Genomic DNA, 25,186 nt, shown 5'->3' with positions numbered 1-25,186 from the left:
GTTGACTCTCCAACTTTATGGATGGTGATATTAAGAAGACGAGCGACAGCTTCAGCCTTGGCGCCTCGGGCTTGTCGCGATTCTCTCGATACATCCTAGTGAAAGCCAGGGCTTTCTCCAAACGCCACGACCCCCGAACCGTCGTCTGAGTTTCGGCACCGCGCCATCTGAAATTACATCGTAAAGTGTCCAACAATAGGGGACTTGCAGCCACCACAACTCCTTTTGCGCCGGACTTAGACGCCCCCAGCGCAAGTACCGAGCGTGCGTGACGTCCGATGGACTGCAGTGGGGTAGTGCGGGGGAACAAACATGGCTCAATCACCCATCCAACGGCATTTGCGCCGGTGAGATCTCAGCTCCAGCTCTAAATATAAGATAGCTCTCTCCCTGCTTGCCTTTTACAAGCAACATCGGAGGACGAGGCTTTGCACCAACAATCAAGCTTTTCCTGAGGTCTTCACAGTCACAGCACCGACGAGCTAACGCCCACCATGCCTGACAGAAAAATCCAGCTTGTCCGCCTGGCGCACGTCTTCTATAAGCACAAGAACATTGAAGAAGCTCGCAAGTTTTACGACGATTTCGGCTTCTACGAGCTCGAGCGCAAGGGCAACAAGACATTCTACCGCGGTTATGGCACGGAACCGTTCGTGTTGTGTGCTGAAGAGGGGAGGAGGACGAGTTCGGAGGTCCGGCTTTCGTTGTGGAGTCCTTGGAGGACCTCGAGTACGCGTCGAAGACGTTACCAAGTGCAACAGAAATCCATGACCTCAAAGACGTACCGGGTGGCGGCAAATGTGTGACATTTAAAGACCCCGTCGACGGCTGGCCACTGCATCTTGTGTATAATCAGACACCAGTCGAGAAGAGGGATCCGGGATTCCCGAATCTCAAGTTCAATTTCGTGAGCGAATCATACAAGAAATCTAGGGTGCTCATGCTAATTACAATAAAGCCAGAAGAGAAGCATCGCGACGTCAACAAGAAGCAGCGTTTCACCAAGCGCCCGGCACCGGTTCACAAGCTGGGCCACTTCGGCGTGTGCCTGACCAACTTTGACAAGGCGTACGAGTTTTATACTAGGAACTTCAACCTGTACCCTAGTGAGGTGAATATCCCAAGCGCACGAAACCGGACTGCAGCCATTCTAACATATGCAGCTCGTCCACGCCCCCGACAACAAAGATAAGAGCGTGACCGTCTTTTTCCGCCTGGCACGCGGCAAGGAATTCGTCGACCATCACTGCTTCTTCTTCCTTGAGGGGCCCAAGTTCCACGTCCACCACTCCTCGTTCGAGACGCACGACTTTGATACTCAGGTGCTGGGCCACGACTGGCTGAGAGAACAGGGCCATAAGCTTTGTTGGGGTGTGGGCCGTCATATTATGGGGAGTCAAATCTTTGACTACTGGTAAAGTCCGCGATGGGAGCTTCGGTGGCTTTCCGATGCTCAGAAAGCGGAATAGAAAGCTGACAAAAGGACAGGTTCGATCCCTCGGGCTTCATCATGGAGCACTACGTCGATGGTGACCTGCTCGACGACACGGAGAAGACGCACCATACCCCCGCCGCGCCGGACAACCTACACATCTGGGGTGAGGTAGAACCGTAGCTGGGAGACATAACTTATGCTAACTGATTTACTACAGGTCCGGAGGTGCCTGCGACTTTCCTGCAGTGATAGCGGACGAGTTCTCGGCGTCTTTCTTGTAGCAAGAACATGTATCGTAGTGCATAGCAATTCAGCACAGACTCCCAGCAGAAGGTCATTCACACATCAATCACGTTCCTGTGCGCCCTTTCGAAATGTAACGGCTCTCGATGATCCCCAGCATTATCGCAAATATACAGCTGTTCCGAAGCCCGCATTTCGCCGTTCCGCACATTCTTCTGACGCTGTCCCGGACCTTGAAGTCTGCGAACTCAGGCTCACCGCCCCACTATACACAAGCGCCTGGCTTTAGCTGAACATCTCTTCGGTGGAATACCACTCCTACGTCACTCGGAGGAAGATGAGACGAGACAAGGTGTGGCTTTGCTGTGGCTTCGCCGCGATCGATCAGCTGACAAGCACAGGCCTGTTGTAGAGCTGAGAGCTGGCTATTTGGGGCTGCCGCAGTTTCGAAATGGTGTCCATCTTTAGTTGCGACTGTGCTGGGGTACTACTCTCCCGAAGTAACCAAGGTCCCAAAAGAGAGAGGTTCTTTGTTCATGATGCGTTACCAAAAGCCGAAAAAATAGAACCATATCGAACGGAAGTATCACTCGATATTCGACTGACGCCACCATCAAATATCCATTCACGGACAAAGCTCACGACCACATCAGGTAATATATAGACTTTCTGTCCCTGAACACTTGAGTACTCCGTCTTGAAGTCATCAGCAACCAAGGTGCCCCAATGGCGGAGGTTATTCGACTGCACCTTGACGTGATGAGCATGTACCCCTGCACCACGATGCAAGCTTCTCAGGGAGAAGAGTGACCAACGGACCCTTGTCCTAGTCTTCCCGTTTAGCGTCGCATTCTCCATCGGCACTGCCTCCCTTTTGCGGCACCGGTCGCCGGCGCAATGTCAAAAATTAACGGCCAAGAGGCCCACGTGTTCGAGCTTAAGCAGTTCGACAGGTCTCCTGGCTTTCTGGATGGTCGAATGGGCCTACAATAAGGAGGGGCGATTGACGACTGCAGCTCTGCTGGGGCGATGGTAAACAAGCTTCGGTTGTCTCGGTTGGCCCTTTGCCTCTTTAGGGCAGGTTTCACTGATCCAGGGGGGCATCGGCGCATCTGACAGCCATTGGTGTGCGGGGGTTAGGGTGATATTGCGGTCGATGATCATTTCGCCGCCTGCAGCTCCCGTCGGCCAGCTTCACATCGCAACCGGGGTAGACGGAGGGCTGAAGCCTGAAAGGCCTCCCTCCCCCTCTTCGTCTGCGATCCAGTGGCACGTGTCAGAGGTGGTTCGTACAAGACGTTCCTGAGCGGCCCAGGGGTAGGCCTTGGGGTATTGATTTGCTTCTTTACTTAAGGTTGACGATTGCCACACACATCGCGAGAAATACCGTCCTTCATTCCGCACCCTCAAGACTTCCGCCGCAAGCCGCCCGCTCTCCCATCCACTCCGTACCTCCGTCTCATCCCCGGACTCGGACCACGTGCCACAGCGTGCACCCATCTCATATCACCATGCGCGCTGACACCACCTTTGTGTTGCTTGCACAGGCTCTCGCCGTCCAGAGCGTGCGGATCGTCCAGTCCAATGATGATGGTTGGGCAGAGCTTTATGTTCGCTCCTTTAACGATGCGCTGAGAGCCTCGGGTCACGAAGTCCTCCTCTCGGCACCTGCTGAGAATAAGTCCGGCTCCAGTATGTAAAGCCAATCTCATTTCAAGGTTCATTCAAGAAGAATACATCCACTGACACTAGATCCATCATAGGTTCCCTCGACGTTGAGCCGAGCCCGCGCACTAGCGCTTGCCAATACAACAGCTGCGCAGCCAACAGCGGACCGGTAGGCTTCAATGAGACCCGGAAGGACCTCCGCTGGGTCAACTCGTACCCGGTAACCTCTATGCGTTACGGTATCGAGCAGTTTGCTCCAGAGCAATTCAACGGTGCCGCCGTGGAACTCGCAGTCTCTGGCCCCAATGTCGGCTCCAACCTCTGGCTCCAGGTCCCTTTCTCAGGCACTGTCGGTACCGCTGTCTACGCCTCGGGAACAAAGGGTATCCCCGCTATCGCCTTCTCCGGCTCCTCGGATGGTACTCTCGCGTGGAACACGCTACCTGTGCCTGCGCGCAGTACAGTCTATGCCGAGCTCGCGACGCGGCTGGTGGATGAAATTGTTAGCGGGGGCGCTCCGTACTTACCGGAGAAGACATGGTTGAATGTCAATTTCCCCAAAGTTAGCGACACGGAGTGCAACGACCCGGACCAGTTCAAGTGGGTTCTAAGTCGGATCAACCCGGGTCTGCTGTCGGGTCCGGACGTGAGCACGTGCGGCGACGACGCCAGGTTGCCCGAGGAGAACACGGTCGTCGGCACGGCGGGATGCTACATTTCAGTCAGCGTTGGTGATTCAAATGATAAGACGACGGCGTCCAAGGAGAAGCAACAGCCCGTGCTGGATCGGTTGTCAGGATTCTTGTCTTGCTTGCCTTGAAGCTGTAAAGAAGGCGGTTGACGAGATGTTGTGTCGATGTATGGCGGGTTGTAAACGACGCAGGGATAACTTATTCATGCGAGTGCTTCGAGCTGTGAGCGGTTGTTGAAAGGGTCGACTTGCTTCTCGCGGAGAAGTTTCGGGTAGACTCGGTCGCGTTTGCGTGAAAGTACATGGATGTACTGGTGCAGGGCTGGTCGCCGCATCCTACATAAAGAGCTTTTTACGGGATGAGACGTAGGCTCTATCACAAACACCCAAAATCGCGAGGGCGAGCCCAACAGCAAACTTACACAGTGAGATACCTCTATTGCTGTGAGCGTAATTGCTACTGTAAATAACCAATTATGATAGCAATACTGGACACACGCACTTAGTTCAACCGCACAACCTACCGCTCATCATCATTTCCTATTCTCGTAGTATTCTCGGCGGAATACTACGTGAAGTCCGCCCAAAATGGTCAGATAAGGTATAGGAATGTGTTGAATATCATTAAGAACCTAGTATTCGCTAGCCTTGACAGTTTTCACGGCTAAGCCTCGGGTATAAGCCCTTGTGGTACCGTTCTGACTGGGTTTCGTCACTCATCTATGCCCTGGTGCTCTTCAACTTCGATGCAACTAATGGCTTATTTAAATAGTCTTCTCTCCCCGGCCACCATGGCCACCGCAAGAAGCCGGCTGGCCCTGAGCATGTGTTCCATAATAGAACTTAATAACCCCCGTTTCCCGTCTCTACTCAAATTCAAGGCCTGTGAGAGACATGTCGCTTTTTGGCTCTGGCATTCAATAGAAATGATGCTCGAGACAGGGCAACTCGCCCTTAGCAAATAAACGATTCACCTTTCAGGTTCATTGGCGTCACCCTTATAGTACTGCTTGTTAGAAAGATAACTTAATTAAATCATATTAGCACCCGGCTTTTGACTCGTGCTCTCTATTGTAATACTTTTCGTCGCGGAACATTGCTTGGGAACTGACTGATTTGGTTTAAGAGGTATAGAACCGGGTTGAATGTCGACAAGGACTGGGTGCTTACCTACCGTCACCTTTCATGTACGTTCTGTACGGAGGTTTTCTGGGGCCCGACAAGGAAAATGCTCAGCGTGAGGCTGTCAAAGTCTATCATCTATGAGAGACCCTGAGTGCGAGAAGGCTGGCGCGTTTTGCGGACACTTTACTGACTACATCCACATCAATAGGAAGGTCAAGGAACTCATTCCAGAGGACAAGCTACTGACGATTAGACTCGAAGAAGGACTTGAATGGGATAAGCTTTGCCCCTTCTATGGTGACAAGATCTCTCAATACCTTACCCCAGAGTCAACGACGCAGCAGAGTTCCAGGCCATGGTGATGAAAGACATGATAGCATCGTGGAAGAAGACTGCGCTCAAGGTTGGAAGCTTTCTTATACCCGTGGCAGGGGCGTCAATTTGGTTCTCGAGACAAATTTAGCTGGGCAGACTGTGTTTTAGGAGACTTTGCCACCTAAGCTAGATGTCTCCACGTATTATTTACGATTGAGGCACCTCTGTATCTTCGCTTTGATCTACTCAATATATTCTTCATGAAGCTTCCTCAACTTAACCATGACGTTCGATTGCCTAACAAAAAAAGAATTCCAGGTCTCCCAATTTCTTGTATTTTTGTTCAACGCGAACTAAATCTCACTATCAATATTGGTATCTGTGTGAGCAGTAATGAATCAGCCATGTGTTGACGTACCTCATACGTGAGAAGAAGTGTTGGGATAGTCTTGTAGATCTCAAGCAGACTGATACTTTTACCAATGCAAGTCCGAGTTCCAGCACCGAAAGTGAGAGACGCACTGAGCATAAGAGATCTTCTGGTGTTAAAGTCTTCCGCAGACTCCTCAAATCTCTGGAGCCACCTTTCGGGGTCAAACGATTCTAGGTTCTCGCCGAATACCGGATGGCGGTGCACAACCCATGCATTAACGCCGACAGTCGTTCCGGGCGGAAGAAAAGGACCGTCCGGTAACTGAAGACCTTCCTCTGGAACAACGCGTTCCAGCAGTAATCCCACAGGCGGGTGGAGGCGGAAGGCCTCCTTGACCACCGCACTGAGATATGGCAACAGCTGGCTCTCTTTCCATTTGACCGGCAGAGATAGATTTCCCCTCCTCCGGGCGTTGAGCAGTTCTTTCTGAAGGAGGGCCATGCAATGAGGATTCTTCAGTAAAAAGTACAGGATTGATCGAAGCGCGATGGCGGTAGTATCTGAGCCTGCCGTGACGTTGCTCAATGTGTACTGAAATACCTGACGGTCGGTGACGATAGCAGGATGTTTTTGTTTAGCAGCTAAGAAGCGGCGGAGAAAGTCGTCGGTCATGACTTCGTCATGAGTGGGATCCTTGGCGAGTCGCTCTTGGAGGCACTTTATTGCAAAGCTGGCGATTGCTCCTGTGCCGCCTCCGAAGAACCTCGTCAGAGGGTTTTTGAGAAGCAAGTAATCGAGACAAGGGATTTGGCCAATCTGAAGTAAATGATTTCATACTTAGCATGGTTCTTGACCTTTTTCAAGAGTTAAATGGCAGTTCTGGGGAACAATTAAGGGATACAAACCACAGCAACGTAGTTCTGAGCTTTAATGAGGGATTCCATAATGTAATCCACATCTCTTGCTTCACTTAGAAAGCCCAAGGGCTTTCCAAACGTGACCTTCCCAATGACGTCAAATGCGTCTGTCTTCCAGTCAGCATGTTCATCCGTCCGACTGGCTCAACACGAAAACACACAAAATTGCAGCCATTTCCCAATATCGCAGACTTGCTGGGCCGAGGCGAATTTATCCAGCCTACCGAGCAGCGTTTTGATGGTGTCGTCAACACCTTTCTCAAATGCTAGCACATTACTCATTGCATAGGTGGCAGAGACTGGTCGTTTGATAGAAGAGTGATGTTCTTCATCCATTGTCGAAAACAATGTAGGCGCTAGTCTTCCCTCCGCCATCTGCTGTGCGACTCGATAGTAGGCACTCTGCAATATGATTAGTGAGTGGTGCACGATATATGTATAGCATAACACTCATTCACGCTTACCTTTCTGTAACTTTTCTTGATACTGTAAACAGTCTTGAGTACTTCCAAGTTCTGCACGCTGACAACGGTGGGGCCAAGGCGCACATACTGCCCATGTCTTGTATGTAATGCCCAGTGCGTCTCATGGGCTCGTCCCTTGGCTACATCGACCAGCCTCCACGCGTTGGTGAATTTGGCAAGAAAGGGCCCTGGTATAGCGGATAGCCTACTTCCACTTCGAAGGTAGACCCAAAAGAACAAGATACAGAAAGTAGCGGTCAAGCCGAAGAACGCTTGACAGAAGAGACCAGTCTCTGTGATCAAATTAGGAAGATTCATGCTCGAGATGCAATGGTTAAGTTGATGAGTCCGAAATTACGTTGATGTTTAGTCTGAAAGATGAAAGACTCCGCACTGGTTGATCACTACCAAATTGTACTTGATTCGAACCTCACTGTATGAACACTGACTGACGGTGGCCGCTCCCTATTCGAAAGCGTGTTTTCTTCTGTCGAATGTTCATCTATGAAGCCACTATATTTATTCTTGGGAGCATGTGGGTACGGCGAAGTCCGGAGCCTGGGACTTGAGCGTTCCGCGTGCGAAGGTCAAGCTCAAACTTAAAATTGGCCATGATAGGCACGAGTTGTCCGTCAGACACCGAGACGGTATTCCTATTTTGACCGCGCGCACTCGGTCGCCTTCAAATGGTGACTTCCACACTGCGAGCTTGTCCTGAAATGAAAGATCTATCTTGCTATTTGCGACGCCTGTTTTTGAAGCGTTCAGATAATAGTTAGTGCTTCCAATCTCTAGAAGTAGCGTTCTGAATCTCGGCCTCAGAAATCCATCTGTAAATGTAGCTGATGCATCTGGTCACCTTCCTAGTGTCTCTGTCCTGCCTTTATTGGAATCACAGTAAGATTGCATGGGATCATCTCCATGCGTCAGTCACTGTTCACCTTTTCATGACATCATTTATCGAAGCTTTCAGGAGATGAGATCTAGGAGGCCGGCCCTTTGGCTCTTCTTTGAAATTGATGAATAACATTACTACAGATTGTGCCGCGGCAAAACTTGCGCATGACCAGCCTCCCACTTCTTGAACGCGTCAATACTTTCCCCCAAGGCATCAAACCCCAAAATGACTCTGAGGTAGGCTGTATCCGCAAAAGTAAAGCCATCAGGTGAAGTGTCTTGTGGGCCAGATCTAAGCCAAGCGTCCCTAGATTCCTGGAGGGGACCGTCCGGCAGGTGGTAGGCTTGCTGATTTGATCTCGCCCCTTGGACATTGATGGTAGTCCTAGACTTTCTTAGATTCTCGTAGATCTCCAGCAGGTCCAAGATAGAGTCTTTGGATTTGTCGTATAGACCTGAGGTGACCAACTGCCCAAGCAATATCCCCAGAACAGCGCCGTCTTCTACCGCCATTGCAGCGCCCTGTGCTTGATACGGCAGTGTTGGATGGCATGCATCGCCAAGCAAAGCTATAGAGCCCTGTTTGAAGTTAGCCATGAGCCACAAACACTCAGTTAGGGGAGTGCTTGCCTTCCGCCAAGATCTCAGTTCTTCGTGGTGACAAAGCTTCCATTTCAAAACGGACGTAACGGATGACAGCATTTTTGTCAATCTTCGCCATCCTGGTCAACAATGCCACCGGAATCTCAATGAATACGACTCTTACCTTCCATCCCAACCCAAAAACAGCCCCCTCATTTCTTCCACATCCCCAGGCGCCTGTCGCACACGTTTAGGGATATCGTCTGGACAGATAATAACGAGGTTAAACACTTGGCCGCCGCTAATGGGATAAAGAACGCAATGCTTGTTGGGACCCATCCAGCATTTGACAGTCTTGTGCTTGATCAAGTCATCTATTTGAGGGTCTCTCAGATCCTTCATCTGCTGAAGGGTCAATGTGGCTCGATATGCGAGATCTCCTGTCTCGGAGGGAGGCGAGGGTCGGCCAAGAATCTGGTCCCTTGATCTCGACCAGAGACCTCCAAAATAGTCAGCCAGGACATTTTCACTAGGCTGGATAAAGGTCAAGGAAAGGTAACGGGGAATGTGGGCACAACTGACCGTCAGCACCGACGATAACGTCGCCCTTCACGATTTCGCCAGTCGCTAGATGGACGCTAGGGACCTCAAAATCAATCTCAGCAGCCTCCGCACCTAGTCGCAACTCTACGCCAGCCTCCTTGGCAGCGTTCCATAACACATCGTGGTAGTCTGGTCGAGCAATCACCCTATTATAATGTCAGCTTCATCAATGAAACTCCAAGTTTGAACGCTGTGGGTGGTTGCGATAACTGACATCCAAGTATCACCGTAAACCTGCTTGAATTTCTCACCGCCTTGTATCTGGTACAAAACTTCACCATCTTTGTATCGAAGGTAATCAATTGAATCGATCAAGGTAGCCTTGTCTATTAGTTGCGGGAGAAGGCCAAGCTTGCGAAGGACCCGGGCAGCGTTGGGGGGTATCTGTATTCCAGCGCCGACCTGCCAAACCCATGTTATTAGGCGAGCCTTCAAGTCTCCAACTTCGTGGTGAGTTGAGGTGGCACTTACAGGTTGCAGAGCGGGAGCTTGTTCAAGTACCACGACTTCGAGGCCTTCGCGACGACACGAAATGGCGCACGCCAGGCCACCAATTCCAGCACCAATAATAATCACCTTCATATTAGTTGCAGCAAATTCGTGGTGGGGTAGTGTTCAGGTAGGAAGATTCAGTCGGGATGGTAACCGGAATGTGCGGAGGAATGAATAGGTGCCATCTTCCATGTCATCACTCATATACGAGACTGCTCTGTGAGAACCAAACTATTAGCACAGTGACACGTAAAGCTGATGGAATTGGCTTGCCGAATGGGGGAATGCTGACCGATGTCAAAAAGAGCTCGGAACGATGAGTTTGCCGGCATTGACCGAGCTTTGCCGATGCGGTATTCAACGGTGATACGACTGTCGGTGACCCTGTGACTATCTTTCGCATTCAAAGACATTCATTCCTGCAAGTTTACAAAAATTGCGTTGAATCGTCAAGCAAAGCTGCAAACAAACATGCGTGGCCACGGTTTTTGGAACGTTTGCGCCTGTATCCCTCTGAAGGGGTCTAAGAAAAACGACACCGCATTACATATCAATGTGTCACATAATTGCAGTATCTATTACACTATGGAGGTAGATACCAAGCTTGTACCTGTAGAACCATGCCAATGCATCATCTCTGCATGCTGTAAAGCATCTGCATTCTCTTCCTGCGACCTCCGACTGAATGATGGGTCTACGCTGTCAAAGGCAACCGTCACAGGGACACAGGCTTAGGCTTCCAAACTCCGCTGAGAAGTCGTGAAAATTAGGATTTATGTTAGATAGAATTTACAACGAGCCTTGGCAAACACCTGGGTTTATGCTCAACTATGACTACCTACATATGACTGCATGTGGCGTCTTGCACTACGGCATTAGGTGAGTACCCTCTTTTCATAAGCTTACTGCATGCCCACTATGTCAGCCGGTGCTTTAAGCCGCTGGTGGCATGACCGGCTTCCCTGCATCCTCAATCCTGCCAGTTACAAAGCCGAGAGGAACGTTTGGACCCCAAACATGGAGGGCGTCTGGTGCTTCGGGAGAACGCGTAGCTTCAGTATCCTCATTGACCAGATCACCGTCGCAATAATGTTCAAGAATGTTTCCAGAGCTATCAAACCTGTGGGGAAAATATCAGGTTAATAGACTATTCGGCCCATGCTCTTTGGAATCCTAGGAGATGCGCCCATGCTTACCAGTAGTCAAAGAGTTGACTGCCCAGGACATGTCGTCCTATTCCCCAACAGTTGGTGTAACCATTCTTCAGAAGCCACTCATGGCCGAGGGCCTGGGTGTCCATATCATTGACCTCAAAGCTAGCGTGGTGAACAAACGGAGTCTGGCTGAACGGATGGGCGCCGAGGAAGAAGCTCTGTGTTCGGGATCAATAGATGTCATTGCGATTCCACGGAAGTGCTACTCACATGATGGTCTGTGAAAGTGATGCCTTTATCGATGTGCATGAAGCAAGTCGTGTCCTTGTTCGTCTGAGGGTCGAAGACCGCATCGGTAGGCACCAGGTTCATGAGGCCAGTGTACCATTTCAGCGTCTTTTCGTAACTGTCTTTGGGGACCATGAACCCGTAGTGCCCTAACTTATGAATTGGACTAGGCCCGTAGTTGAAACGCCTGAAACGACCTTTTCTTGGTTTTTCGTCAATAAGGTTGGTGGAGGGGCTCTCATTGTCAGCGATCCGGCTCTTCTCTACGTCGTCAACATTGTTTCTTGAGGCCTGGCCGTGAATGAAGCCCACGAAAAACCCATTTGGGTCAACGATGTCCACCCTTTTACCGCCACCGGGACCCTTCTCGTTCTGAATCCCTGTAGCGTCAGGATGCTTCGCAGCGATCTCTAGGTCGCTCTCAGCCTCGACAACCCAAGTTGCACCAATAAAGGCGCGGCGTGAGCCGGGAGACTTTTCAGCTGCATAGACGTAGGGGTCAATACCGAACCCGGCGAAATAGATGCGCCCATCCTGCCGAGCCACCTCTTGAAGGCCAAAGTCTCCGAGAAACTGGGCTGCTTTTTCGACGTCAACGTGCTGATACAGCACCGAGGCCAGGCGAGCGACGTTGATTTTCTTGGGTGATGGAGCCATTCTGAATGTGAATCGTGTTTAGTATTATCTCGAGTTGAAAAAGGCTTGCCGACATCAAATTAGGTGAGGGGTAGACTCTTTGGTTCATCAGAAAGGCTATTCGTATTATTGAATCCATACACTCTATGTGCCAACAAAACTTCGCGCATTTATCCATCGTTAACAGCAACGCGGTCTAGATCGGGTTTGCCGTGAATGCCGCCTTTTTACCCGCGTCTCTCGGAAGAAGCGGACTCTCAGTGCCAAGAATCCAACTCTATTTGACGGCAATTTCTTCGTAGTCTACGGACTCCGCGATGAGAAAACTTTCGTTCAATTCTTGACTTGATTGCCGACGGCGATTGGATTGCTACGGACCAGGGATTCTTCTTCCAATTGCTCACTCTGTTGACTCCGGCGACACACTTTCGACTATGTCTTTCAGCCGACTAATTCGTTTTGAGGAAGATGGTATAAGTCACTATGGTGATCTCATCGACTCTAGTGACGGAAAAGGCTCCGATGTCTTGGAGCTCAGTGGTAACCCATGGCAAGGTCTGAAATACACTGGTCGCAAGATCAAAACTCCAAAGGTACATTACTTCATGCGCTCTACCAGATTTAGCTTTTGCTTACGACGAATGCACAGCTTTTGTGCCCTCTGGAGACCTGTCCTATCATCATCTGTGTAGGACTCAATTACAAGCAACATGCAGAGGAAGCAAAGGTCTGTTCAATACTCAAGTCCTGCCCCCATAACGCCGGGTTTCCCCCAAACTGAGCATTCTTTACTTACGTATAAATCCACTTTGTAGCTGAAAGTACCGACCTTTCCCGTAATTTTCACGAAACCTAGCGATGCTTTGGCAGGGCCATTGGATGATGTCAAGGTACATCCTGATGCCCAGGTCCAACTTGACTATGAGGGAGAGCTCGTGGTCGTAATTGGACGTGATGCCAAAGATGTCCCAGAGAATCAGGCTCTCAGTTACGTGTTGGGATACACAGCTGGGAACGACGTGTCTGCAAGGAATTTTCAACTACCAGAGGCTTCTGGTGGGCAATTCTGTTACGCGAAATCTTTCGATGGTTTCGCACCTATTGGTCCCGCCATCTGGTCAACTGAGTTGGTGCCGGATCCCCAAAAGCTTCATCTCAAGACAATCGTCAACGGCGAGGTTGTACAAGAGACGGATACCAGTGATATGATCTGGTCAGTCGCCCAAATCGTTTCCCATCTCTCTCGAGGAACGACTTTGCGGAAAGGAACGGTAATTATGACTGGTACGCCCTCTGGGGTCGGATATTTTCGAGGCATTTTCCTCAAGGACGGTGACTTGGTTGAAGTGGAAGTCTCTGGACTTGGCCGAGTCACAAATCGGGTTGTATTTTAGTGTTCAACAAGCATGGTAGGTCTGAGAAATGTCTAGAGTGCCGCAGCACCATGACAGTGTGAGGTTTCCATTACTAGAACAGCCGAATAAAGTTGATATGCATATTCTAACGATTGAAACTCTCCAGGATACCTGATCGAATGGTAAGAGAGAAACCTATAGCGAAGTCGCTTAAGTCAATGGTTGGGCTCAAAACAGTTGAACCCATGGCTATCACCGCATACTAGATATTCCATCTGCATGGGAGAACACCAGTTGTATAATCCTTCAAACGTGTTTGCTGGAAGCTGTGGTGCCTTATCGGCACCCTCATTCAGTTCAAATCCAATGTCAAATAACTCCTCTGGAGACTGACAGTTATCTTCTGGCTCAAACATTCCTTTATGGACAGATCCGATGCTGGGGTGATGCATCTTTGATCGAGTTTTGTTCGTGGCTTCGAGTGGTGCATTGCGCAGTTTCGGGTGAGAGAAGTAGATCTTGCAGTATTTCCGTATCGCGCATTGGTTCCCAAGGAATGACTCATCGTTCTTTGACTTGGAGTTTATCAGGCCTGCGTGAATTGGTATTATTAGACCTGGTGAATGGGCTCGGTATGGAAAGGGATGTACTTACCTAGTAGCACAGAACCCAGCTTCCAGAAAGTAGCAAAGTGGGACAGGATCAAGGCTGAAAGCTCTTGGTTACATGATATGCTCATTGGCCGTGATGAGGATAAAGAGGGGTAAGTGCGGGCAGAGAGAAGTGTTCCGGCAAAAAAGGGGTGACTGAGGGCGATGTATTCGGGGTGCCAACGATTGAAGATCCTCGAATAATCGTCTTCGAATGTCTCGACATTTGAAAACGGTGTTGCTGCCAGAGCGGACAGACACGCTCGAGTGTTCGTCAGCATAAGGTGCATGCCAATAATCCAGTTGGCCTTTGCAAAACTCCCGGCAGCGAAAGCAGGTGGGTTGGTTTCCAATCCATGTCGTTGAGACACCGCAAGACAGAAATAAGTCATCGAACTTGTGAGCTCGCTATGGTCTCGCTGAGACTTCTGCCGGCCTGAGGCTGTCTCGTATGCTAGAGCCATTATATAGTTGGCCAGGAGGAACCATGCTCGTTCTTCCTTGTTCGGGGAGTCGAGCAAGACTTTCCAAGCCTGTGTTGGATCCAGAGGAACGACAGGTGACTCGCATGGACGGTTGGAGAACCACGCTTCATCGCTGACCGGGAGACGCACGACGATTCTTTGGCTGTTGAGTCCTCGCGGCCTCATTGACAGGATTGAAGCAAAGGTATCAATCTCCCATACAAGCCAAAATGCTCTCCTGCGCTCTTCATCTGCTGACCACTCCGCAGCCGCCATCTCCATGTCGTCGTCTTCCTCGTCCACACAGCACAGATCCAGGTCGTAAGCTAAGCGGACGCATACCCCGGTGAGGATCCATGCTTGATGACTTGGGCCGGAGGTGTAGAGGTAAAAGGCCAACAAGATACACCCCTGTAAGTATTCCAAAGTTGTTTCGCCATCGGACGATCGTAGTTTGGCGTAGTATTCAATTGCCCGCTCAGCGAAACTTTGTCCACGATTTGGCGATGGCAATCCCTTCAAGTACTCATGATTCGAGTGTCGGGCGGCAAGGGCAAACATGCCATGTAACAGCAAGCCCTCTTCTAGCGAAACCACCAGTAGCCTATCCATTTGGAAAGTGCAATCGACCACGTATTTAGTGAAGAAGTTTGGCCGATGAAGTAGTGGTAACCATGCTTGGATCTTGTCGAAGTACAAATTGACGAGCTCTGTGACCAACTCTTCAGGTATCTCGGTCCAGCTCGCAGTCTTTTCTGTGCTTCCATTGCTGCTGGCCGTTTCGAATTCGACATTTTGACGAGAATCGGGTTGAAGATAATGACCGAGTAAGTTGGCGGAATTAGAGCTTGAAACCACGACGACGTGTTGCTCCGCATCTTCTCGACAAGTTCCGATCGATCCGGAGTAACTGGGACTCGTAGCACTGGATTGAACACTGCCTTGGTCTCTTCCTGGAGATTCGCCGGTGGAGCTTTGGCTCTTTGGGGTCTCGTCAAGTCTGGATTCAAGGAGGCTGACAAGATGTTCTAGCAGAGAATTAGTACAGATAACAATTGATGCATGTGAGACTAGGTCTAACCAAGCCTTTGGGGATCTATCACGTTTGCTTCCTTCTCTTTCGCCGGTCGCTTCCTAAATTCAGGGGCTTTCCTCTTTGTCGGAAATGTACAGGACCCTCCTGTTCTACGACAAAGACCGCAAATGGGTTGTCGCATGTCGCCTGCAGCTTTGTGGTCAGTGACATCTCAAGAAATTACAACAATCAGGTGGTCCTTCCATACATCTTGTTTTCTTGCTACGCGGAAAGAAGTCAGTATCGGCCATGAAGAAAAGAGCAGACAGTGATGTCGACTCTTGGTCTTCGGGCGGCAACTCACCGTCGGCACTCGATACAGGCGCGGAATCCCCTCTCTGGGGAGGCAGTTGCAAGAATATGACTGTCTTTTGAGATACGGGCTTCTATCGTCGTCCCAATGCCGGCGGTACTTGCTTCGACCTCCATCTGTATTAAGCCTGTCTAACGATGTTGAGGAAGGCGTTCGTAACTATGGGGTTGCAAGTCGCGGGCGATCCGGACAGAATTGACCTCGGGAATCGTGATAGTCTGGACAATGTTGCTTGTATGTACACTGTGCTCAGATGGTGTTAATGAACATGTCGATGTATGAGGGAAAGATCAAGCGGCTTGCAGTTATGCCCCGCTGGTTACCCCAGATTCCAAGCGAGGGACCGTTCCGGGTTCACGGGGTGGCATGCGGGGGCTGGGGCACAGGCCGCTTCAGTGCCGCAGGGGGAACATGATCGGCAACGCATTCCTCATGGGGTAACTAAGGCCAATCTTCTACATGAATTTATCTTCGAACTACAGTGTCGAGTAAATTTATAAATCCTAGCCGAGCCATCAGCGAAGCTCTAGTCTTCTCTTGTCATTCTTTCAGCAGTTGCAAGCCTACATGTCACACCGCAACGTGACAAGATACTGGTAGCATGTGGCTTCCGGTTCGAATGCCAACATCCGTAAGTATGCTGAGATAACGACGCTTCAACACAGCTAAACTTTAAACTTTGCCGAATTGGAGATGTGAACCGCCGAGATGGCTATTTGAGGTCAATGCCCATGTGGGGACGGTCAACCACGGCATTCCGAGATGCCGTCCTAGGTGGTCACATTAGCTAGGCACGTACGGCCAAGAAAAATACCAAGATACTGCCGGGCGAAGCTTTCGGCCGTGGACGCCGGCGCGGCCGTTGTGCGTGACAATATTCTCACCTCATGGAGATAATCATGTACAAAAAGCCCGAAACCAAAATATTAAACGTATTGTGTTATCTCACGAAAACATAGCCACCAGTCCGAAAAACGTGATATCGATCGTAAATTTGCTGGTTTAACACAGCTTGGTTTGAAAAGGTTTGCGATGAGTTCAGAGATTGTATGTCAAGTTCTGCTGCGCAGTTGCCTATTTCAAAGTGTTTATTACTGATGACTCCGCAGGCAACTGAGCACGATGTGCCGGTTCTGGTTGTGGGCGCTGGCCCTGCTGGGTTGCTTCTAGCACTGCAACTGGCAAAGAATGGTATTCGAAGCTTACTAGCTGAACGAAACCTAGATACAACCAAATGGCCAAAGATGGATATCACTAATTGTCGAAGCATGGAGCTACTGAGGAGACTCGGGATTGCTGATGACCTGCGGGCTCAAGGTGTCCCGCAGCACTATTCTTTCGATGTCCTGTTCAGCACGGGCCTCTCAGAAAACGGGGAGCTCATTCACAAATGGGTATGCCATTATCTTTCCGGATATATTTCCTGGCCAGGAATTTCATGTGCTAACGAGATGGTAGAATCTTCCTTCACCGGACGAATGGCGACAACGGATGCACACTTGCAATGATGGAACCATGCCCAGAGAGCCATATCAGCGCTGCAGCCAGGCCATCTTTGAAGCGTGGCTAAAGTGTCGCTTACAGTCTGAAGAGCTAATTGAGGATCACTTCGGCCTCAAATTCGAAAGTTGTGTGGAAACTCCCGACGGTGTAAAGTCGGAACTCGTCGACACCGTCACTGGAGAGCGACACCTAGTGTCCAGCCAGTATCTGGTCGGCTGTGATGGCGCTGGCAGTAGCGTCCGTCGACAACTCAATATTAAGGTGATTGGTGGTCCCGTGTGAGTTAGCATGATTTTCAAATTGCTGGCAACTGTGAGTGTCTGACGAGGCATTTTTCAGCCCTTCTGCGATGTATCTCATCCACTTCAAATCACGAGATCTTACGGCATTGCATAAGCAAGGTCAATTCTGGCACATCTTTTTCACCAGCGGCAGCGTCATAATATCTCAAGACGAAATCGACACTTGGACCATCCATATTCCCATATCTATTGACACGGATTGGAAATCCCTTGATCCAACAGAGTCTATATACCGAGGTCTAGGCGGGTCTTTGGCCCCTTATCCTATCAAGGTCGACGAAATCCTCGTGTGCAGCTCGTGGCGCCCAAATATTGCCGTCGCAGAGCGTTTTGCGTCGGAGAGCTTCAAAGTTTTCTTAGCTGGAGACGCAGCTCATCAAAACATTCCCACTGGAGGATACGGCATGAATACGGCTGTCGGCGACGTCTTTGATTTAGGCTGGAAGCTATCGGCCGTTCTCAATGGTTGGGGAGGCGAAGAGCTGTTCCACTCTTACGAATTTGAACGGAAACCGGTTGCCATCCGCAACATCGAACGTTCTGGTCAACATTTTCAGGTTCACCAGACATACGTCAAGTGGGTAAACGATGAAGGAGCAGATATCCTCTCCAAGAAGGAAAAGCGTAAACGTCTGTTTCATCGCATCAAAACATACACCGAGGCCCACCAAGGCGAGAATAAGGACCACGGAATCGAAATGGGTTATCGATATAACGGATCACCCGTAATTCTCCAGAATGAGGCTGGAGAAGTGGAACAGGAACCTTCGTGGAATTCGCGAACCTTTGTGCCATCTTCTTGGCCCGGTGTTCGTGCTCCTCATGTCTACCTCAAGGACGGGGACACCAGTATTTTCGACCTGTTTGGAGCAGAGTTCTCGATCATTGACTTCACAAAAGCTGGGACTTGGAGTCAAGAGTTTGGAGCCGCAGCTGCTGAGCTCAAAATCCCGCTTACGAATGTTCACTTGCCAGAAGAGGCCCAGGCAAGAAACATCTGGGGTAGAGACGCCTTCCTTATCCGTCCAGATGATCACATAGCTTGGAGGTCGCCACTTGACGGGAAGGGAACAGATGTGAGAGGAGTGCTAGAGATTGCATCAGGCCAACGCCCACAGACACAGACAAAGGAAACTAACCCATATTCTTCTGCATTAGAGGGCGTCAAACAGCATGGATTTACATCAACCTTAGGCAATGTCGTAGACGATAGAGTAGATCTTCTCGCCCCATTTCAGCGCTAGAATGTCTTGAGACTCCCAAGATTCTGTAGCACCTCATTCTGTTCTTTGGTCTACCTCATTATCATCATGAAGTCGCACGGGACAATCGCGCTTTGCCATTCGCAAACATAGCAAGAGCTCCTCCGGGTATCACTTCATCAAGAAAATGCCTTTCCAAAATCACAATGGTTTTCTCTTTCCTTTCTCCCTGCATCGCTCCTTCATTCATTCCCAACATGGTGCCCAAGCAACGCTATTTTCCTAGCACAATGGGTGTTATCATTACCGTAAAGAATGAAGCAGAATTCGCTAAGCACCAGTCACGAAGTAACACTCGTGGAACCCACAAATGGGGAATGCATGGGCAGACTGCTTCTAATACTGCGTGAATATTCGCCGTCAGTGAGTCTGTCTACTGTCCATTCTATTGTTAGTGCCTGATTTCAAAAGAAACTTTACTAACAACTCACTTGCGACCCGACGATCTGAACGACACAGTGACCTCAGAACCATCTTTCGATTGACTGAAGTCACGCGTCAGATCGTCAACTTGCTTCATTGTGGTGTCCAACTTCTGCACGGTCTCGATAATGGTTTGATGATGGAGATCAAGACGGTGACAAGAGTTGCCTAGATTGGTGCCTATCGGCGTGCTCTCCTGAAGACCCTTGTAGTGCGCCTCCATCGCGCGGAACGCCTGAGTCTCAGAAAGCAGAAAGTTGAGCTTTTGATTGATTTCGGTCAAGGAGTCATCGATGTCGCTGGACCACTTGCGAAACTCCTCTACTTCAGGGTTGGTACCAGGAGATGCCGGCGTCTTGGAGGAGGTATCTGCCAGTCGGACATCGGGCCATTTGATAGCGCTCGTCTGTACCTAGGGAGAGTTGTTGTCAGCATTACGCAGCTCAGTAAATACAGAGCTTTTCAATACCAGGGGAGGGACAGGACGAGCTCCTGGGAACTGTCCCGGCATCTTTGGCCAGCAGTCTCCAACTGTGATCTCACGTTGTCGCTTGTTGTTAGGGGGTTGGCGGTCCATCTCTCTAGATGCCATCAGAATAACTTTCGGGCCTGCCCATAAATGATCTTCGTCGCGTATGATATTTTGTGGTGTACAAGAGTCGTGCAGAGTGAAGAAGACCTGCGTGTTCCGCGGTTGACAGTGAGCTGGCAGGGGCTCTTTGCTATATCGCGGTGAGTGCTATGTCGCGGGAAAGGCTCAGGGTACTCTTGATGGTAAGAACGGGAGGCATTTAGGAGTATGAGATTGCGGAAGACAAATGTCACGCCTTGTAGGAGACGAGGGTGGTTGTCTTGGTGACCAAGGCTGACTTCATCTCCCACCTCGCCAGTTAGAGGTTTTACACGTAGGTACGGCACGAAATCATGTGATATCTACATGATGCGCGTGCCTATCGAGCCCTGGGCCCTCCTTATCCAATCACTTCACCATTCTCCATTGCTTATCTGGTGATCGTACTCGAAATACGCAAAGGTGAAGTTGCTGGTGGGGTGAAGCCTCACAGAGCCCCACAATTACCCCTTTTGGACAAAGACGGCGAAACGAAGTTCAGATGAACAAACGGCAGCTTCCTTTGCTGCCTACGGAGACAGGCGGGCCGTAAGTGTAAAGCCAATTTCCAGTTTAGCCGCTGGGTCTTCATTTTTCTTTGGCCATTTCCACTGACTTCGATTCGATGTCTTCCACTTGATCACTACGCGGTCTGATGTATGTGTCACAACCCGCCATCCGAGTTTGACCTCTTGTCGTAACAAGCGGACAAAGTAGTCCTGTATACCATCCAGTCTGGGACTATCATGTCTAAGTAGGTCTTTTCCATCTATAAGAGATGGTATGTTCTTCTAGTGATGCCCATCGCAACAATCACGGGGGAAACGTTTCTGATGGTATGAGCGAAACACAAACACGCCCGTTACAACATATAATTGACGTGAATATAACATTTGAAGCCAAGCCTCCCTCGCCAAGTGGCAGATAGATTTTATCGTATCCAACAAAAAGGAAGTAAGCGAAGCATAGGTACCTGAGTCAAGCTGAACTACCACAACCTGGCTGGCCTCGACTGACGCTTGTCAAGTCGTCCGAATCGGGATGTCTGCTCATGCACAGACAAACTTGACTTTGCAAGCAAAACCTTACCAGCCCAACGGTCAATGCCGTTGAGTTCTCTCTACTTTCCGATTCATCAGAGATTCGAACTCGAGAAGTCCAACTTGGGAGCTGATTGGAGGTCTTGGACACCGTTTTGTCAGCTTGTTTCTCGGGAGGCCATCGCCGAGAATCCAAATCGTGATAGCCTTAACCAATAATCTTAAAATTCAAAAGTTCTAGTCGAATCTTCTTTTGAGCTTGATTCCAATCCTTAAAATGCACCCTGAAAGATAATTGTATGTTCAGCTTCGAATACCTTGAGCCAGGGTTTAATGTTACGTTCCGTTTACCCGCTTGCAGAATAAAACGATCGCAACATGACTAGGCTATCGCCGTCCCATAAACTTCCGCATGGCCAACGATGATCCCTGTGAAGATGAATCATTCACAGAGCACCATCAGTAGGGCTGCCAGGACAGGAGCCGGGTGGGCGGATACGACACCCTTCTTGAGGTGCCTTTGGTCTCAACAGAAAGGTATGTTCAACCTGGTCTACGAGGACCAGCACACGCACCATCTGTTGAACGTTTGTGGCTCTTCATCGCCGCCAAGGCTGTCTACCCGCCTTGGCTGTGCTCTTGGCGTGTTGTATGAGCTGCAGATATCTCGTGAACACTACCGCAGAAGAGCCTCACCACACCAAGCATTGCGAATGGGGGCTTGTCGCTACTTGGCAGCGCTTGGCGCTTGGTTCTTGGCTTTCCATAAATAACCCTCCAAGCGCAAGTTCGCAGCATCTTTGCAAACGCCTGCACACAGCCACTCAAAGTTGTTCGTGCCACCAGGCCCCATGTCTAATCTGTCCTGTCTGACTTGTTCTGAGTCTTCGAACCTCTCGCTGCAAATACGACTTCATAATCTTTCGTAGAAATTTGCCTTCGCTGATCGCCCGGAGCCGAGATGACAGAGTTGCCCCTGTGTTTAGACTGGCTTAGCCTTTCGGCGCCGGCTAGCCGTTTCCCTTACCTTGGATTGGGCTGGCTGCCACTTTGAGGCTCGCGGATGCAGCCGACAGTGATTGCGAAGGCATGAAGAGAAAAACATCAGACACAAATGCTGCTTTCTTTGCCCTCCCTCCCAGCCCGGAAGTTGGCTCAACGCCCGCTTGTTGTCTTGAATCGGGGAGGAAAACTGTAGTTCAAAGCACAAACCTGAGTTCGTGCCGTGCGTAGCCCGCGCGCGCGCGCGCTGGTTGGTGTAGGCCGACCTGGACTAGGCGCAGCAAGGATCTGTGTGGAGGGGAAGCTAGTGAAAATGTCCGAACACCAAAACGAAATTCCACTTGTAGCCGCAAAGCTATGACTTGCTGGAGAGTGACATGTTCACAGCTGGAAACAAACTAGGTTGCCCTTGGTTAGGGCGGCTGGGCCTTCTCAGGTGGGAATGGTGGTGAGCTTGCTGATATGGAAAAGGGGACTCCTTTTCTGCTCTTCGACAGCGAGAAAGGCACAGCAGTAAAGTCAAAGTTGCGGTATCTTCGGATAAGGAGGGCGGATATTTGAGATGACGCGCAGCTTCAGGGCTGCCCACCGTTTGGCTCTCACCCGTTGCTTGTCTCGGCAGTGAGAGTCAAAATTGCGCCAGTTTGTAACTCCCATGAAGCTCCCGTGATGGAGATCAATCATTAATCAAGTTGGAATCAAGTCTAGTGGATCTGATGATCTGGGAAAACAACGTTGTATTACTTGTATCTTAATGACTCTTCACCAGGGGGCTTCGGGAGCGAGGCGACGGCCGAAAGGTTAAACGGCGTAGTGCCGGCAACAGGTCTGCGGGTGTGCGCCGGCGGTCTACTGGTCAGTGAGCAGCTAAATTGCAACCGGAATAAACTGTTACTGTTCAACCGCCATGCTAGAAGTGTAAACCAGCCCAGTGTGGTCGTAGTCCTCGGGGACCTCGTTGCAAGTGCTCTTTGACCCTACTGCGTTCATCCTGGCGTAACTTCACGGACCAGGCCTTGGAAGAAGGCAGTGAAAGTTGGAAGTGGGAGAGAGTGTGCATCCCAAAGGCAAGATGAGGAAGAGAAGGGGGGCTCCAAGGTTTGTTTCACCCCCGGACAGAGTTCGCCGCTCGCGGCCAATCCCCGCCGACGGCCATCCCCCATCAATGACTGTCCTAAACTTCTGGACGACAGCTTATCAACCGGACTCAAGGCAATGCGTGTCTCAGAAAGGCCGCTGTAAGTTCGGCTTACCCAAAGGTGAAAGGCAAGTACAGCCCGTCGTGGATGCACGCGGGGACGTACGTCGTCTGAAAAGTTGTGCCCCGTGCATGCCGAGAGCGACATCGAGATCAGTGCCTGAAGCCCTCCAGCTCAGCAGTCACCAGCAAGTCGGAACTTAGCTCCCCCTTGCATTCGAGGCGTACGAAGAACAGAAGCTTTAGATGTCTCCCAGTATGTCGTCTCTTCCCCCCAATACGCACGCACTGAAACGACGTGGGCTAACCATCAATGCTCAGACCGCTAGAGGGGTTGGGCTCTGCAAGGCACGGTCGAAGCTAGAAGATAGTGAGGGATCATGACGTTCCGGGAGAAGGAAAACGAGGCGTAAATAAGAGTCATCGTGCTCCCGTTCTTCTGCCCTGTTGCTCATCCCGAGCGTGACTCTGTTATTCAAGGGCGTGCCAAGCAACCATGGGATAAGGGACCCTGATCACGATCACTACACTCAACAACTCAACATGAACACCTTCAACCCTCGTCGGGTCTCGTACCTCAGGCCGCCTACCACGGTCATTGAGGTGCGCGAGTCTTGGGCGTCGCCATACCCTTCGCTCAGCTCCATCGGATACCCCCCTTCGGAAAGATCGGCCGATGAGAGGTTCGCATCTGCTGTCTGGAAACGCACTTTCAACCATGTCGACTACGCAGCGTATAAGGCAGCCTGCGATGCCGAGAGGGAAGCCAAGCCGGAACGAGATCCTGATGTCTTCTCCACAACCTCGAGCGGAACACGGAAAGGCTTCTCAAGACTAGGTGCCATGCTTACCATTTACCCATACCGTGATATGGGATGGCTTGTTACCATGGTATTCATCGGGGCCGGACTCTGCCTTGCTTTAAACGGCATCTTCAGTCTCATTCATCTGCTCGACCCCAAACTCGACTTCCCTGGCCGCGACACAGGTGTACAGGTCACGGTTACCCTAGGCAGCTCTCTGCTTGCTCTCAGTGCTTTCATGGGCCTGCTCGCTGCATTCAACGTCGACAGAGGCACTCTTGACCCGAAGAAAGATGCTCCCGATGCCTACAAGCCAGCACTCCTCGGTAGCGAAGAGTGGGTCTGGTGGCCCAGCTGGTACGAATTCCGCAACATCTTCTGGCCAAGCTCAGCTTTCCGCGCCGGCATCCTTCAACTCCTCGCTGGGTCTTTCTTCACCATCGCCGCAATAGCTATTCTTCCCGGCGTCCTCGACCTCACACACCCGGACGCCTCCATCATCTTCGTCTCTGCACCTCAGCTTATTGGCGGCAGCCTCTTCGTGCTTGCCGGACTTCTCATGATCTTTTTGTCCCAAGACAAGTGGTATGTCCCAAAGCTGCTGGACGCTAGCTGGCAAAACGGATTCTGGAATTTGGTCGGCGCAAGTGGATTCCTGGCTATCGGCGTGGTAACCTTACTCGCAAAGACTGCGACTGTGGCAATTGCCTCATTGTTTCTTATGAGCGGACTCGGGTTCTTGATTGCCAGTCTGATCCAGTGGTACATCATTATGGAGTTCTACCCGGTCGATCCTTACGTAAAGGATCCTAACCAGGCGGCAGAGATCCCTTCGCAATCTATCTATTAACGACACCTTTATGAATTGGGAACAGGGGTTAACGGGGTAGGGGCTTATACCAGAAGTAAACAGATTTTAGATAATGACTCAGATTATAATTGACGATTTCATGACTTACCACGCAACGCCTGCAGTCCCCCTTACGCAATGTGACACGGACAAGAAACCCAAGGGTGCACCATCCAGCCTGCATCTGAGAGCAGGTGACTCAAAGAAAATCCAGCAGCTCGCTGCTGACACCCGTCAACGCGTCAAGTGACTAATCATGGCCCGTCGTGGCCTATACGTCTTAGTTCCTCCCAAATTTCAAAGTGGCATAGCCGGTTGTCGTTCAACATTGAGAGAAACAGGCGATCACTTGACGAGATCGCATACCAGATTTCCTGGATGTTCCACATAAGTCATGAGACGGTCATTATATATCTGATCTTATGATCACCCTACGACTAATCCTTCTACTGA

The 25,186-nt window shown here is 50.4% G+C and overlaps 10 protein-coding genes across 10 annotated transcripts; 5 read left to right on the top strand and 5 right to left on the bottom strand.

Annotated features, from left to right (window-relative positions):
* Positions 1–494: 494 nt before the first annotated feature.
* On the top strand, positions 495–1,684 carry BDP55DRAFT_694841 (glyoxalase; the record flags this gene model as incomplete). The annotated part of the gene is made up of 6 exons (XM_060577397.1): positions 495–649; positions 670–907; positions 959–1,111; positions 1,164–1,414; positions 1,489–1,598; positions 1,653–1,684. 6 exons carry the CDS (start codon positions 495–497, stop codon positions 1,682–1,684), a joined length of 939 nt encoding a protein of 312 aa, XP_060428061.1.
* A 1,505-nt stretch (positions 1,685–3,189) lies between these two features.
* BDP55DRAFT_554866 (5'/3'-nucleotidase sure) lies at positions 3,190–4,166 on the top strand (the record flags this gene model as incomplete). The annotated part of the gene is made up of 2 exons (XM_060569432.1): positions 3,190–3,370; positions 3,442–4,166. The coding sequence occupies 2 exons, from the start codon at positions 3,190–3,192 to the stop codon at positions 4,164–4,166; spliced, it is 906 nt and encodes a 301-aa protein (XP_060428060.1).
* A 1,553-nt stretch (positions 4,167–5,719) lies between these two features.
* BDP55DRAFT_694839 (cytochrome P450) lies at positions 5,720–7,549 on the bottom strand (the record flags this gene model as incomplete). The annotated part of the gene is made up of 6 exons (XM_060577396.1): positions 5,720–5,830; positions 5,896–6,666; positions 6,756–6,874; positions 6,929–7,169; positions 7,232–7,436; positions 7,470–7,549. The coding sequence occupies 6 exons, from the start codon at positions 7,547–7,549 to the stop codon at positions 5,720–5,722; spliced, it is 1,527 nt and encodes a 508-aa protein (XP_060428059.1).
* Positions 7,550–8,217: 668 nt separating this feature from the next.
* BDP55DRAFT_584798 (uncharacterized protein) lies at positions 8,218–9,950 on the bottom strand. Its single transcript, XM_060570861.1, has 6 exons — positions 9,785–9,950; positions 9,528–9,715; positions 9,293–9,459; positions 8,895–9,210; positions 8,759–8,840; positions 8,218–8,707 (listed from the first exon to the last, which is right to left on the bottom strand). Exons 1-6 carry the CDS (start codon positions 9,893–9,895, stop codon positions 8,264–8,266), a joined length of 1,308 nt encoding a protein of 435 aa, XP_060428058.1. The 5' UTR covers positions 9,896–9,950; the 3' UTR covers positions 8,218–8,263.
* Positions 9,951–10,802: 852 nt separating this feature from the next.
* BDP55DRAFT_705018 (Glyoxalase/Bleomycin resistance protein/Dihydroxybiphenyl dioxygenase) lies at positions 10,803–11,904 on the bottom strand (the record flags this gene model as incomplete). The annotated part of the gene is made up of 2 exons (XM_060578019.1): positions 10,803–11,177; positions 11,230–11,904. 2 exons carry the CDS (start codon positions 11,902–11,904, stop codon positions 10,998–11,000), a joined length of 855 nt encoding a protein of 284 aa, XP_060428057.1. The 3' UTR covers positions 10,803–10,997.
* Positions 11,905–12,317: 413 nt separating this feature from the next.
* BDP55DRAFT_633265 (uncharacterized protein) lies at positions 12,318–13,277 on the top strand (the record flags this gene model as incomplete). The annotated part of the gene is made up of 3 exons (XM_060572531.1): positions 12,318–12,476; positions 12,533–12,610; positions 12,699–13,277. The coding sequence occupies 3 exons, from the start codon at positions 12,318–12,320 to the stop codon at positions 13,275–13,277; spliced, it is 816 nt and encodes a 271-aa protein (XP_060428056.1).
* A 571-nt stretch (positions 13,278–13,848) lies between these two features.
* Positions 13,849–16,004, bottom strand: BDP55DRAFT_612671 (fungal-specific transcription factor domain-containing protein; the record flags this gene model as incomplete). The annotated part of the gene is made up of 4 exons (XM_060571208.1): positions 15,732–16,004; positions 15,636–15,649; positions 15,434–15,574; positions 13,849–15,380 (listed from the first exon to the last, which is right to left on the bottom strand). Exons 1-4 carry the CDS (start codon positions 15,854–15,856, stop codon positions 13,849–13,851), a joined length of 1,812 nt encoding a protein of 603 aa, XP_060428055.1. The 5' UTR covers positions 15,857–16,004.
* A 768-nt stretch (positions 16,005–16,772) lies between these two features.
* BDP55DRAFT_729834 (monooxygenase) lies at positions 16,773–18,739 on the top strand (the record flags this gene model as incomplete). The annotated part of the gene is made up of 5 exons (XM_060579624.1): positions 16,773–16,787; positions 16,850–17,134; positions 17,199–17,521; positions 17,583–18,621; positions 18,704–18,739. 5 exons carry the CDS (start codon positions 16,773–16,775, stop codon positions 18,737–18,739), a joined length of 1,698 nt encoding a protein of 565 aa, XP_060428054.1.
* A 178-nt stretch (positions 18,740–18,917) lies between these two features.
* Positions 18,918–19,741, bottom strand: BDP55DRAFT_769522 (uncharacterized protein; the record flags this gene model as incomplete). Its single annotated transcript, XM_060581060.1, has 3 exons — positions 18,918–19,180; positions 19,239–19,642; positions 19,700–19,741. 3 exons carry the CDS (start codon positions 19,739–19,741, stop codon positions 19,168–19,170), a joined length of 459 nt encoding a protein of 152 aa, XP_060428053.1. The 3' UTR covers positions 18,918–19,167.
* Positions 19,742–23,623: 3,882 nt separating this feature from the next.
* Positions 23,624–24,733, top strand: BDP55DRAFT_555003 (uncharacterized protein; the record flags this gene model as incomplete). Its single annotated transcript, XM_060569445.1, has 1 exon — positions 23,624–24,733. One exon carries the CDS (start codon positions 23,624–23,626, stop codon positions 24,731–24,733), a length of 1,110 nt encoding a protein of 369 aa, XP_060428052.1.
* Between the last annotated feature and the right edge of the window lie 453 nt (positions 24,734–25,186).

Source organism: Colletotrichum godetiae, assembly GCF_030913485.1.
Source record: "Colletotrichum godetiae strain CBS 193.32 chromosome Unknown BDP55scaffold_27, whole genome shotgun sequence".
Classification (NCBI taxonomy): Eukaryota; Fungi; Ascomycota; class Sordariomycetes; order Glomerellales; family Glomerellaceae; genus Colletotrichum; species Colletotrichum godetiae.
Note: the sequence above shows the minus strand (reverse complement) of the source record. Positions and strands in the feature narration are given on the sequence as shown.